General features: G+C 38.1%; 1 protein-coding gene across 2 annotated transcripts; it reads right to left on the bottom strand.

Annotated features, from left to right (window-relative positions):
• Nucleotides 1–5,602: 5,602 nt before the first annotated feature.
• On the bottom strand, nucleotides 5,603–12,162 carry adrb3a (adrenoceptor beta 3a). 2 transcript variants are annotated; one of them, XM_037259418.1, is made up of 3 exons: nucleotides 11,839–12,160; nucleotides 10,451–11,763; nucleotides 5,603–5,924 (listed from the first exon to the last, which is right to left on the bottom strand). In XM_037259418.1, exons 2-3 carry the CDS (start codon nucleotides 11,743–11,745, stop codon nucleotides 5,897–5,899), a joined length of 1,323 nt encoding a protein of 440 aa, XP_037115313.1. In that variant the 5' UTR covers nucleotides 11,746–11,763; nucleotides 11,839–12,160; the 3' UTR covers nucleotides 5,603–5,896. The 2 variants fall into 2 exon arrangements, with proteins under 2 accessions (XP_037115313.1, XP_037115314.1); XM_037259419.1 differs by having other exon boundaries at nucleotides 10,451–12,162.
• Nucleotides 12,163–13,491: the final 1,329 nt, after the last annotated feature.

Below are 13,491 nucleotides of genomic sequence, written 5' to 3'. Positions count from 1 at the left end.
CCAATGTCGGGAAGAGGATTGATTCGAACTAGCTAAAGCACTTTGAGTTGCATTTTATTGTACAAAAAGTTGGTTCATTTATTATGAATTAATATTTCGAATATTTCCACAGTGATTTTCAAATTGTTGTACTGACAGTTCCTTTGAATTATTTCCTTGGCTTGAGAACCCTTTTACCCATGTTGCCAAGGAAACACCCTCATGAGTGTGGCAAATTTATGTCAAATTGTCTCATTTGGGTTTTGCTTGAACGATTATGTTCAACATTTGACATAAAGCTCTACGTAATGCTGTCACCTGACTCGGCTGCACCTGATCAACAGCTACAACGTTATTTTTTCCTGGCAAGCTTTCTAATGGATAGTGTACCACTGTAAAAATATATTACACAAGCAATTATTTTTCAAAATACACAATATAGCATCACATGGATTATTTGTGCCATTGGAAGAGAAACTTCCAATGGGACAAAGAAGCAAGAAACAGTGAAACAGAATGAAGTGAGTGCTCATGTCATGCAAACAGCTAATGTTAAGGTCACATGTTGTACACCTGCCCAAATGGTCACCCTGCTGCTTGAATGAATGTTGGACGTGGCTCTCCTGTTTGAGGAGTAATCATTCATTTTAGTCCAACACGTTTGCACAAGCAACTGAGGGTTGTCTGATAAGGATGAGACGGGAAGTGATGTCCGAATGTTTTGTGAGCCTTGTGGACAAAATGTTTCACTCCAAAAGCAGCCCCGGCTTTGGTGACGTGAGAGGGCTCGTTGACCATCGATCTAGTCTGGTCTGGGGAATCCTGATATTATCCTCACAGCGGGAAGTGCATTGGCATCGTGTCTCTGTCACGGTCATTTTCATTTGAAGTTAAGTCGGGTTGCTGTCCTGCTCACATGCAACTGCTTGGAGTCATATCGGCACAGATGTGGTAAAAGTAGACTACTGACCAACTCCTTTATTTTCTTATAAGTATTGACGCAAAAGGACCTTTTAAATTCCAGTAATTTACAATATTTTAGATACAGTGAAGTTTAAAAAAATTACAATACTATATATAGTATTAGTACTTATACTACGTGGGTGTGTGCGTGTGTGTGTATGTATGTATGTATATATACTACGTATATATATATTCCCACGTCACGATCACGAAGTGATTCCTTGTCTTTATGAATGGGAAGCGCACCTTGTTTGTCTGGTTTGTCTTTTTCATCACAAACAAAGAAAAAACAGCTTAGTGTATCTGAACAGACAGACTGTTATATGAGCAAGGATCAACTATACAATGTACAGCATTGTTTATGCTCCAAAACGTTACAGACCCCAACGTCTAATGGCTCCACTTTTGAATGACTGTGGATGCTGATTGTGCTCGGTGATACCCAAAGGTCACGGAAATGAATAGAAATGACATACTGCTTCCATTAAATGTCCATTTGCAACCACTCTATCAGAAATAACGGAAAACGTGGTGGAGGCTTCGAATTGAAAGAATATTAAAGTTAGTGGATAAAAGCATTGTATATGGGTGGGAGTGGCTGTGCTATATGCATTTACTGCAATTGAAGATCAACACCTGCTCTTCCTAGCCAACAAAATTATATGTTATTTTAATTGACTATATCAGTGGTCCTCAAATGATTTTTGCAGTGCCCCCTTTTGGAGATGAGATTATTTTGAGCAATTTGAAAATCACTAGACTATACAGTATATTGAAGTTTTCAAAAAATACAGTTGTTAAATCTCACCTTGGCAGCTAGTGAAAACAAGTTTTGATGGTGATATATGAAGTATTGACCAAAGATAACTCTCACATGTCCAAAAAACCCTCTCACGCTCTCAAACAATCCTCGCTTTCCCAAACACCTCACACACAGATACTATATATGGAGCATTCACAAAGTTACTATACCAATAATGGAAAATGTCAAAATAAATTTATTTCTCCAACTACAAGAGTTCAACGCAAACATGGTGAAGCAGCATTTAGCTGTTATGCTGCCCATAAACGGAAAAAGTTACCAACAGATGGGGAGAGTTCTCTAAAATAATGGTATCACGATATTTTATATATTATGTAAAATATTAATGGGTTTCGAGGCAAATGCAAGAAAATTTGCTGAAAGGAAGAGAGGCAGCAGACCTGACTGACTGATTTAACAGCTGAAGCAGGCAGCACAACCATGGATTCAACATAGAGCCTTTCCAAAAAAAAAAAAAAAAAGGCCCAATCAGTGACTTGCTGCATGGACGGAAGCTGTGCCATTGTCCATTTTACAGCTTTTGATTGATTGCGCTTTTGTTCAGACAACCACTGGAGAACACGGACAGATTATTTCACGTAGACATTATTTAACCTACTGCTCTGAAGTAGGATAGAAAAAAAACAGAAGAAAAGTACCTGATTAGCCAAGCAGAGTGAAGCCCTGCTCTGTGACTGATTATGTGGAATTACCATTTGATTACAATTGGAGTATAACATGATGATGCCTAAACTTGGCCCAAACACGAAGAAATTATTGAACAACATCAAAAATAGTTAAATATTGTTGTGAAACACGAGAACGCCAGGACATGAAAGTTGTATAGTGACATACTTGCCACGATGCTTGAGAAATACCTACAGTAGATTTGTCGACTAATCAGTTGACAGTGACATCACGGCCCCAGTTGACCTGCATTCCCGAAAGACTTCGGAGGAGGCTCTGAAAAGTGGTTCCACTGAGCCAATCCAAGCGGTCTTTGGGCAATTGGCGGGGTACAAATTGAACAGCTCATCCCGGGGGAATCCCAAGACCTTCCCAGGCCAGCTGAGAGACATAGTCTCTCCAGCGTGTCCTGAAGTGTGCTTGCAAAAGAGTAATTGTGCTGTTCTCTATTGTTTTTATGGCTCTCCGTAATTCTAGTACTTAAAGGTAAAACGTGAAGAATCAAATTCAAATAGTCATAGACAAATTGCTCTGAAACATATATTATCTAAGGTCTAAGAGTGTTTTCTAGTTTGCTGTACTTTTATTCCCTATCTTTTAAAATTCTACCTTCTAAAAATGAATGAGTCAATCACTCAATAACCACCAAATGATACATTATTTATATATTTTCAAAATGTGATTATTTATTAGTTGTTAATTTAAGTCAAAGATGAAAAAGGTAAAAAGTGAGTTGCCATAAAGGGTGAGAAAAGTAGACTAGTCCCAGACAGTCTAGTCTAAAAATTCAGCCTCCACGCAAAAAGCACTAGAATACACACACACACCTAACACTTGACAGTGACGAAACGTTTTAACGTACGACTCAGGCCTCAACACTTGTTCACAAATACTTGCAGATTGATGTGCATGGATTGTCCAGATGATGGCAGTGCTGTTTAGTGTCATATTCCTACATACAGAATTGAAGTTGGCCTCTAAGGCCCAACGCTTCTGCAGAAATTGATTTGTTCCTAATTGTTGCTCGCTCGATTCTCCCAACGGCACTCGATTTAATTTTGGCCGACCTCCCCAAAATGCTCTAGAATGGGAAAAGCAGTGGCACACATTAAGTTTTCATTTGTAACCAAAATGTTGGCATACCAAAAGCAGGTCACATATTTTAAAACTCGAGTTAACATATGAACGTGTAAAAAATGTTGCCATCTGGAGGGAAAAACACACACAATCTTAATGAAAGCCTTTCACAAAATATTATGGAACTCCTCATGTAGATGCCGTGTAGGTGTTCACCACTGCACAAACTAAATACAGTTAAATAATAAGCATGTTGCTGAATGAATACCGTAGTGAAAGCATCAATTAAAATCTTTGTACAAGCAGAATATTGACTATTTGGGTATCATGATATGAGGCAGTCATGATATGCCTGGTCGGTCTATGTGGAAATATAGTGAGCCCTTCCTAAAGTTGTGCATGATCAAATTACTTGCTAGTAAAATCAAAATAAGCAAAGCAAAAACTGCAAACTAAAAGCAAAAGACTACCAACAATAAATTGCACACCAAAACGAAATGGAACTGGGATCAGTATTGTTTATATATATAATAACTGCTGTGAAAAACAAAGCCTAAGATATTAGCAAAGTCCTGTATAAGGAAGACAACGAAGACACAGTCAAGCTATATTTACATACATATATATATACATTCATAATACTTAAGTAATACAAATGTCTTATTTTATTGGTATAATAAGCGCTTGCAAATATTTTCTACCCACATTCTACTTTCGGTATTATTTTCTCATTACCCCATCTATGAAATGAAATGAAGCAACCCTTGCTTTCCAGTAGAGGTGGAGATGGAATGCCTACTTTTACTGCCACCTAGTGCACAATATGGCTTGATCTCACACACACACGCACGCACACACACACGATACAAATTACAAGACATGCAAAAACGGATTTGTTTTCAGTAGTGTACCGCAAGCATAATTTTGCTTACCTTGTTTGACTACAGTACATGAGAAGAGTATATTAAAAGAAGTGCCAGTGCGTAACATTTTGAAGAATCCACGGAAATGACCAGAAATGGACACTCAAAATCAAAATGGAAGACTTCCTGTGTCTTTTCGGTTATGTCTTCTTGGGATTTGTTTCTTTCTCATGACAGACAGGAGATGGCCTGTGGGAGATGTGGTGGGTCAGCAGGGAGCACACAGGCAACAAATAGTTTGCATTTCTATTTTTATTTCTCAGTGCAACATAACTATCTCACACATAACGCACACAAAGGAGTCGGGGGACAAAAGTAATTGATGAGGTGAATGAATTTTTGCTGTATCTTATCAGATCACTCAATGAACCTGGCGAGCAAGCAGACCGGGGGTGTAGACTACTAGCTTTGTGAGACGTTGCTCTAAAAGGCAAAAAAAAAAAAAAAAGGTGGGTATTCTAGCCTGGGATTTTTTTTTTAATGATTAAACTGTGGCAGGACAAGATGATTCTGCCATGTATAATGTCATTTGTGGGGTTCTTTCATGGCATGATTAGAATATTACTGCGAGCACTGGATTGGCCAATACAGTGCATAATATGCTGCGTGTTGTTATGCATCTCGCTTGACTCATCCATCAAAAGTTGTCCTTAAAGTAGTTTTCCAAAAAAAGTTTGTTAATAGCCGTAAATGGAATTGGTGACATTTTATGTGCAGCTTGTCATCTGTTACTGCAAATTGATGGGAAACTCCTGATAGGAATTAACTCGGTGTCCTGGCTTTTGTGGGCAGCAAATTCCAAAAGGGTGATTTACCGTAATTTTCGGACTATAAGTCGCGGTTTTTTTCCATAGTTTGGGTGGGGGGGCGACTTATACTCAGGAGCAACTTATATACATATATGTTTTTTTTTTCACTTTTTTGGGCATTTTATGGCTGGTGCGACTTATACTCCGGTGCGACTTATAGTCCGAAAAGTACGGTAGATTAACTTTCTTCTTTTAAATGTGTTTATTCATAAGATTTAGATACGATAACTAACTAATAAGATCACAGTCTCACTGATGAAAGCAGATACCCAAATTGATTTCACAGGACAGCCTTTTAGTATTTGTGACATTCATATTCCTAGACAAGGAATCCTAGGAAGCATATTTTTAAAGATAAATAGATAAATTATTATGTCATATTGTGCTTTTTTTTTTTTTTTTTTTTTTACAAATTAAAACCACAAGCAGGAGCCTATCAGTTTGTATGTAAATTATTGCTTGGAAGTTCATCTTCAAATCCATTCAGTGTTAAGTTTCACATTGATGTAGCTGCATGTGAATAGCTGTTGCAAATCAACATTTTCTCTTGAGCTTGTCCCGCCATCTTAGTGCTGGACCTCACTGTTCACTGGAGGCTCTTCATTGGCTTCTGGGAATCACAGTGATGGCTTCAGTAGTATGGCGCATGAAAGTCCTCATCCTTCTTTTTCTTGCAATGTGAAGCTGTGGCAAACACACACACACAAACAAGCAGATGATGACCACACTGCCTGAAAACAATGTCACAGTAGTTTAATTTGCTTGCTATTTCTGACCCTTCGGCCTACAAACACTTGATTGAAGTTCCCTTGGATTTGTCTGGGGGATTGCTGAGGACCTTGCGCCACAGGAGACTAAGAATCCAATCTTGAGGGTTTCGTGTTTTTTGCTGAAAACTGAGTGGATTCCCACTCAGAAGAATGAAGAATAAAAGGAATATATTCCTCTCAGTATTGTTATTTAGTATGCTCTGTCTGCATGTCCTGCTGCTGCTGCGTGTGTTTCGATACGTTCTTTCAAGTTTTACAATTATTGTTAAGTTGGTGCTGTTTTCCTTTTCCCATCTATGGTATTGCATGCTAGCATAAAGCTCAGCATCTCAGATTTTTTATTGCAACTCATCTTACGTTTCTTTATAAATGAATTGGCTCATAGAATATTTGATTTCTGAAATATTGCACAACATGTATACAGCCTTCACAAGCCATAAAATAAAAAATGTTAACCAATAGTGAGACCTCCATTGTTTGTTCGCTTTCTAATATCCATTCAGCGAGGCGAAAACGTACATAATTGACAAATTCTCTCTGTAACGTCTGCTAACAACCCAGACCAAACTTAGCTCAAAGAGTTTATTTGCTTAGTTGAGGTCTGGCTCAATATTTACTACAAATTACACCACATTACTTTCTCATTGGCACTTGTTTGGTTACAGAAAGATCACTTAAATATCTTAATATGTTAGTTTTCAGCAAATACTTAAAGATGGTTTTCACAGAAAAAAAAATAATAATAAAAAAAATAATCGTTGCATTTCAGAAGAGCTAACTGCAAATTGGTAGGGGTTCACTGTGTGCTGTTTTTTTTGTTTGGTTTTGGTTTTTGCTCCACAAACTCTGCCAAGTGGTAGGTGACCAATCAACCAAAATCAAACACATGATGTTTGCAAAAAAAAAGATGTTATTCTTTTTTGGTTTTGCAATGCATGACAAATATATACTTGTTCTCATCTTGTGCGGTTTGTGACATTCCTACTGTTACTGATAGGAAGAAGTAGAAAGGTATGTTAAACTGTAGAGTACTCTGTGTTGTGTTTGGTTAGGGTTTTGTTTCATTTGGGGGCGGTCGCTTAAAATTGACCTCAGTTGAATGAGGTTGTGCAGCTTTTTGTCTTGAGTTAGTCGTACCTTGTATGGAATGTGTCTTGTTTTGTTGAGTTGGTCGTGCCTTGTATGGAATGTCAGTTGCAATCAAATACATATTTATCACAATTATTTTACCAGTCAAAATATGTTGGCCTTCTTGGGTAAAAAAGAAACCACAGTTGCTATCAGTATACTGCCATTTCCCTTGTAATTTTCTTTTTGCTAATGACAGCAAGCTTGCGGTCTTTCATGGAAATTCATCAGTTTTCCCCAACACGACATGGACATTGATGCTATCACGTCCACTGTACATGTCTGTACAGGAAAATTCGCACTCTTTCATACTGATAAGAAAAATACAAAATAAAAATAACTTGATTTTCAAGTCCTTTCATCACTCTTATTTATTCATTGTTTGTGCCTTCTTGGTTTTATTTTTTTGTGTTGTTTACTTGTATGTACACTACCGTTCAAAAGTTTGGGGTCACAAAATTGTTTGGGTGACCCCAAACTTTTGAACGGTAGTGTAAATATTATTATAATACAATATTATGAATTAAATATTATAAATTATATCTTATATTTGTATAAGATTATATATAATCTATGAATATAAGTATACATATATTATAAGATTTTTTACACAGAAGATTATATATATAATCTATAAATAATTATCTAAATAAATATATACACTACCGTTCAAAAGTTTGGGGTCACCCAAACAATTTTGTGACCCCAAACTTTTGAACGGTAGTGTATATTGTGTACTATGTCTTGTCACCGTGGGATAGTGGGAACGTAATTTCGATTTCTTGTGTGTCTTGGCATGTGAAGAAATTGACAATAAAGCAGATTTTGACTTTGACTTTTACAACTCTTTTTTGGGGTATGTGTTGTGCCACCGCACCAACAGCATTCATTTTTCTGAGTTTTGATGATATTTTCTTTAGATTTCATAACAATGAATTTTAAATAATCATTTACAATGTGATGGCCTAGCTCTTTAGTACGCTGCTTTCATAGTGCTTATACTAGAGCATCTTGATCTTAGTCTGCAGCTAAAACACACTTATTTAATAAATTCCGTATAACTGAAAAAAAATCTATGAATTTGTGTATATTATATATGTGTATATGCTTTTGTGAATATTTAGATTTTTTTAAATTACTTCATTGTTGACAGTATTCTAATTGTTATATATATAAGAATGTATTGGATAAGCCTTATCCTCTGTTTCAACTTGGAGTAACTAATGATCATGAAAAACAGATACAATCCCTGAAGTCATCAGGATGGTGTATACGTGACTGTGTGGGCCATTGGCAATGTTGATAAGGGCTGCCGTCGTATGAAAGCGAGCATTTTTCTGAAAACAAAGTCGCCTAAGTCACCTTTATGTGAAATGTAGCCCTTTAGCCATCAAGGGATCAGGCTTTTCATTGACTTGTCAAGTCACAGCTATGAATAGTTTGCTCTCGGTTTCTATAGCAGACACACAGCAGAGCGGTACGACTTTAAGAAACACAGAGTTGAACTCATCCAGAAAGCGCCCTTCAAATGACGTTTTTTTATATGCCCCTATGTCTCTTGTTTCATAGCAATATTGGTCATGCCTGTAAAATACCACCAGTATTTATGATACATTCAGTGGCATAAAGGAACAGAGTAAATATTTAGAAATCAAGTTTTGTATTTCCATAAAACTGAGTTACATAAGCAAACACGGGTGGGGCAACCGAACACGTGTTACCATATAAAGGAGGAATGACTGAATATCTCTACGTTCTGGCTAACACATTCCAAATATCTGAACTAATCCTTGATAAGCACCTGTAAATTACATGGTCTGGAACAATTCATTTTCAACTCTGCTCTGAAACCACCAGGAGTTTGAACAATGTGTATGATACCCACTAAAGGAAAGTGATGTTATATAAATAATGTAAGCTATATAATTCAGCAGTTAGAACATTCAGAACTCACAAAAGCAGCATATAGATGTGTGTTTGAGGGTTAGACTCTAATAGCTCATGGCAGATTATTATGGATTTCTAATATGTTCAATTATTTAATATAACTCTTTCATACTCTTCCTATAAGTGGTAAAAGGCATCATATAATCATATTGTCACAATAATCATGTATTAAAGTTCATAAAATATTAGGTCAATTCTGTACACAAAGATATTTCTTAATTTTAATTCTATTGGCAAGTTCCCGGCACTTTTGTTGATTAAAAACTGTCCTGTAGTCTGCTAGTGACTGCTCTTACACATTAGCCAAATGTTCCGCAGTTCCAAATTCAGAATAAACTGTGTGATAAACACCCTGTGCAGCTAATTGGACAGAGTGTTCTGTGCATATATGATAAAGATTTATCTGATGTGTCGGGTGTTGGGTATGGTCCTGGGAGGCCCTCACGACTGGCAGAGGTCCACGCTAATATTTGCTGATATGCACCACAAATCTCAATGTGTCAGCCATACTCGGATACTAAATCCACTCTCTGAATTCATATATCAAAATACTGACCACAAAATGCTGCATGAGCAGTATGACCATTTCCAATCAATTCAGGACATGAATTACTCACATTGTAAAATAACTGATCATTTTGAAATTCAAGTTTTAAATTCTAGTTGAATTTTGTAATACTGAAATATAAAATGTTTTCTATGATTTGTATTTCCGTACTGTTTTGCTGATCGCATTGAAGAAAGCCTAATGTGGAAATCAGCCTTCACAATATGCAATGCAGTGAGTCAAGTTTGATCTATTTTTTAAAATTGAATATTTCCAAATCCCAACTCAGACTGTAATTATCCCATTTTCTATTCAATGGCATCTGCTAATTTTTTTATTTATCGATCATGGGTTAGGCTCCAGCACACCAGCGACCCTCATGAGGATAAAGCGGTTCAGATAATTGATGGATGGATAAATGCTTTATTAATCTAATGGTTTGTCCTTGAGTTTGCAGATAGAATAACTAAGTATAAAATTCATTATTAACAACAAATCTATAAATAATATATCAGATTTCCTTTTTCTCTTTTTGTTGCGTTATAAAGTTTAGCAGATGAATGAATGCTTTTTAACCTGTTGCACGATTCTTTATCTGCAACAAAATGCGGTAAATAATGTGATTTGTTTATTTTTGTTTAGCCTTGGCTTTGGTAGATTATTGATGAACTGTCACATGACAGCCCAGGCAATATGCAACAAAACATCTGCAGTCAGAAAAACATACCATTAAGTGTAGTTAAGACTCATAAAAACAGTTTTAAGGAAAGTGAAGATTAGAAAAACAGGTTAAAAAAAAAAAAAAAAAGAACACTTACAATCTGACCTCCGGTTGTGATAAGTCACTGAACTGTGAGCTGCCATTGGACTGGAGAGGAACTGGGGAAGCCTCTTCGCTCTTGTTCCCTCGAGCACTGGCCAAGCTACCAGTTGGGGTTTTTTGGAAAGAACCCACCAGACCTGACTCAGCTCGCCATTGAAAGCAGGAGCAACAAGTCTGCGCTTCTTTGTAGAATGTATTGAGCCAGAGGGTGGACAGCCACGGACAGCTCAGGAGGTGCTTGAAAGCAGCGCGGAACTCCGGGCTCCGACAGTAGATGATGGGATTGAGGCCAGAGTTGACATAACCAAGCCAGTTCAAAAGTCTGAAGATCCTCTCCGACGGAACGCTTCGATCAAAAGCGTTGATGATGTTGGCAACAAAAAACGGCAGCCAGCACACCGTAAACGTCCCCATGATGATCCCCAAAGTTTTTAGGGCCTTGTGTTCTTTGACAAGCAACAACCGGGATGGTCTTCGCTTAACGCCCTTCCGCGCCATAGAGGTGTTGCCCGTAGCTTGGTTTATGCATAGCGTCTGGAGGGTTGGATTGTTCATATCAGAATCGACTTGCATGTGCATTGTCGGACACTCGTGCTTGAAACGCATTCGGCTTTTATCAATGAGCTGCACCTGCCGTCTTGCTATCAGGAAGACCTTTGCATACACAAAGATCATTATAAAGAGTGGAATGTAAAAAGACATTGTGGAAGATACGATGGCATAAGCCCAGTTGGTGACAAAGTCACAGCAGGCGGGGTCATCGTAGCACATTCTGGCTTCATATTCATCGTTTGCACGCCAGTAGCCTTTCATAATTGGTACGAAAGAGATTAAGGCGGAAACGAGCCAAACCAAACAAACGATTACCCTGGCGCGCCACTTACTCAGTAAAACCTGGTGTCGGAGCGGCCTGGTAATCGCTATGTAACGGTCCACGGCTATCACGCAGAGAGTTTCTATGCTGGCTGTCACACATAAGACGTCCACTGAAGTCCAGAAATCACAAAAAGTTGCGTCTAGCTGCCAGTTGCCCGTCAGCACAACGGTGGCCCCCAGAGGCACCACCAGGACCCCCATGATGAGGTCAGCACACGCCAGTGACATGATGAAGATGTTCGTCGTTGTCTGGAGCTGGGAAGTAGAAGCTATCGCGATGATGACCAGCAGGTTTCCTACGACAATGATAATGATGACAGCGACCAGTATGACAAGGATCCAGGATCCCGCGGCCGGGTGGTAGGGGGTTGTGTGGTTCCTCAAAGCAGCTGATGCACTCAGGTTGCCGTCCATTCTTCACCAGTTCAGTCACTACATGTTTTGCACAGCAACATTTTTCTTAAGTCATAAATATGATACCTGCTTGCAAAAAGCAGATGTTCTTACATTGCTCGCCTCTGGAGGATCGTTTGGCCGCATTCAAACTTCAGCCCGGACTTCCCATGCTTCCACAAACGAGGACCTCTTAATGGAGTCAACATGTTCTCAGCAAAAAATACATTTCCCTCAATGCCGAAACAAGTTCACTGAGTTAGTAATAGTCCAAAAAAAGTCCGTCTTGTACACTACAACATCAGAACAGCCATCACAGACAGCAGCACAATCCACAACTGCTACAGTTTGATCATGACAGAGAACAGCGGCACTGTGGCAAGAAGTGCATCAGACTGAGAGCCCACCTTTTTCATCTGCTCTCTTTCGCTCCCTCCCTCGCTCTCTCCCTCTCAGCTGTCTATGATTGTATCGGCCGAGGGGAGGAGTTGAAGGGTGTGAGCGTTGTCCAGTGTGCAGAAACCAAACATGCATTAGTGGCTTCACTCAATCATGAAGATACATAGTGTTTACAATAACAACACCTAAGCAGTGGTTTTACATGCACTGTATTTTTTTGATTTCTCCTTGCCTTGAGTGAAGTGGACGTTGTTAAGTACATACAAGTATAGCCCTTATATATATTATAATAAATGTCCTAAGCTGCAAGTTTACTCGCGTCTTTACTTGAAAGTAGCGTCAATATAGAAAAGAAAGATGATAAGAGTTGTTCAAATATTAAACTATTCCCATTGTATTCATAAGATATATTTTTTTCTATCTTCCTTCCTTTTTATCTTTAAAACCTATACAACAGGTTCACAACTGAAGTGAATCGCATGAAATGCACAACTTGGTGATCGTCTGTTTATAAAGTTGCTAATGTGTGTTAAACGCAGTAGCCACTCTACTTTTGTTAACCTATTAAGTGTATCCGTCACATGACAGTGTCAACAGTGTGACAGGATTTTCCACGGCCAGCCTCTGTTCAAACTCTTGGATGGTAAATGAAACTGGAGTGAGTTAAGCTCTCTGTCGTTTTGAACACATAAAAAAAAACGTATTGTGTGGTTCACTTCTATTGACACTATCTGCGGATGTACTGAAAGCTATACGAGAAGTGATAGTTCTATATTGTCCCTCCAGACCACTAGAGGCAGTCTTTATAAGCACGGAATAGGCCGTTAGCGTGAAAAGTTGTTTGACTGTATGAGGATTTCACCCAAAGCAACAGTATATTAATAACATGAATTATTAATGACATATGTTTACAGGCAATTTGAGTGCTATTTCAGAAGAGCGAAATAGATGCCCTTCAGTACCAAAGAAATAGCATTAAGTCCTGCTCTGGATATGTGTACACAATAAAATGTCATAACAAAATTGATTTGTAATTAAAAATATTAGTATTTTTATTTATTGTATACAAATAGCACATGTTTGTATCTGGTCTAGACAGCCTGCCCAGACATTAAGGGTGAAATCAACCAAGAAAATTTCTTATCTGCCTATTTGTAAAAATAACGTGTTGCATAACAGTGCGGGGAATTTACATAATATCCCCACACACAATGAGTTTCTCTGATCATGACAACACAATCCAGAGCCACTTTCAAGTGACTACTCTGTCTGAAACAACACCTCAGACTTTTTAGAAATATTCTTATGAAAACAACTGGACCCGGGGAATTCTTTAAGCCAGACTTACCTTTCCAAATCTGGGTTGAT

This window comes from Syngnathus acus, chromosome 9 (assembly GCF_901709675.1).
Source record: "Syngnathus acus chromosome 9, fSynAcu1.2, whole genome shotgun sequence".
NCBI lineage: Eukaryota > Metazoa > Chordata > Actinopteri > Syngnathiformes > Syngnathidae > Syngnathus > Syngnathus acus.
Note: the sequence above shows the minus strand (reverse complement) of the source record. Positions and strands in the feature narration are given on the sequence as shown.

What these genes read in the sequence shown, in the direction of transcription:
- adrb3a (XM_037259419.1), bottom strand. Translation starts at nt 11,745, where the DNA reads ATGGACGGCAACCTGAGTGCATCAGCTGCTTTGAGGAACCACACAACC. An exon ending in TCACAACCGGAGGTCAGATT is followed by an intron (nt 5,925 to 10,450) that starts GTAAGTGTTCTT and finishes TGTTTGCCACAG; the next exon opens with CTTCACATTGCAAGAAAAAG.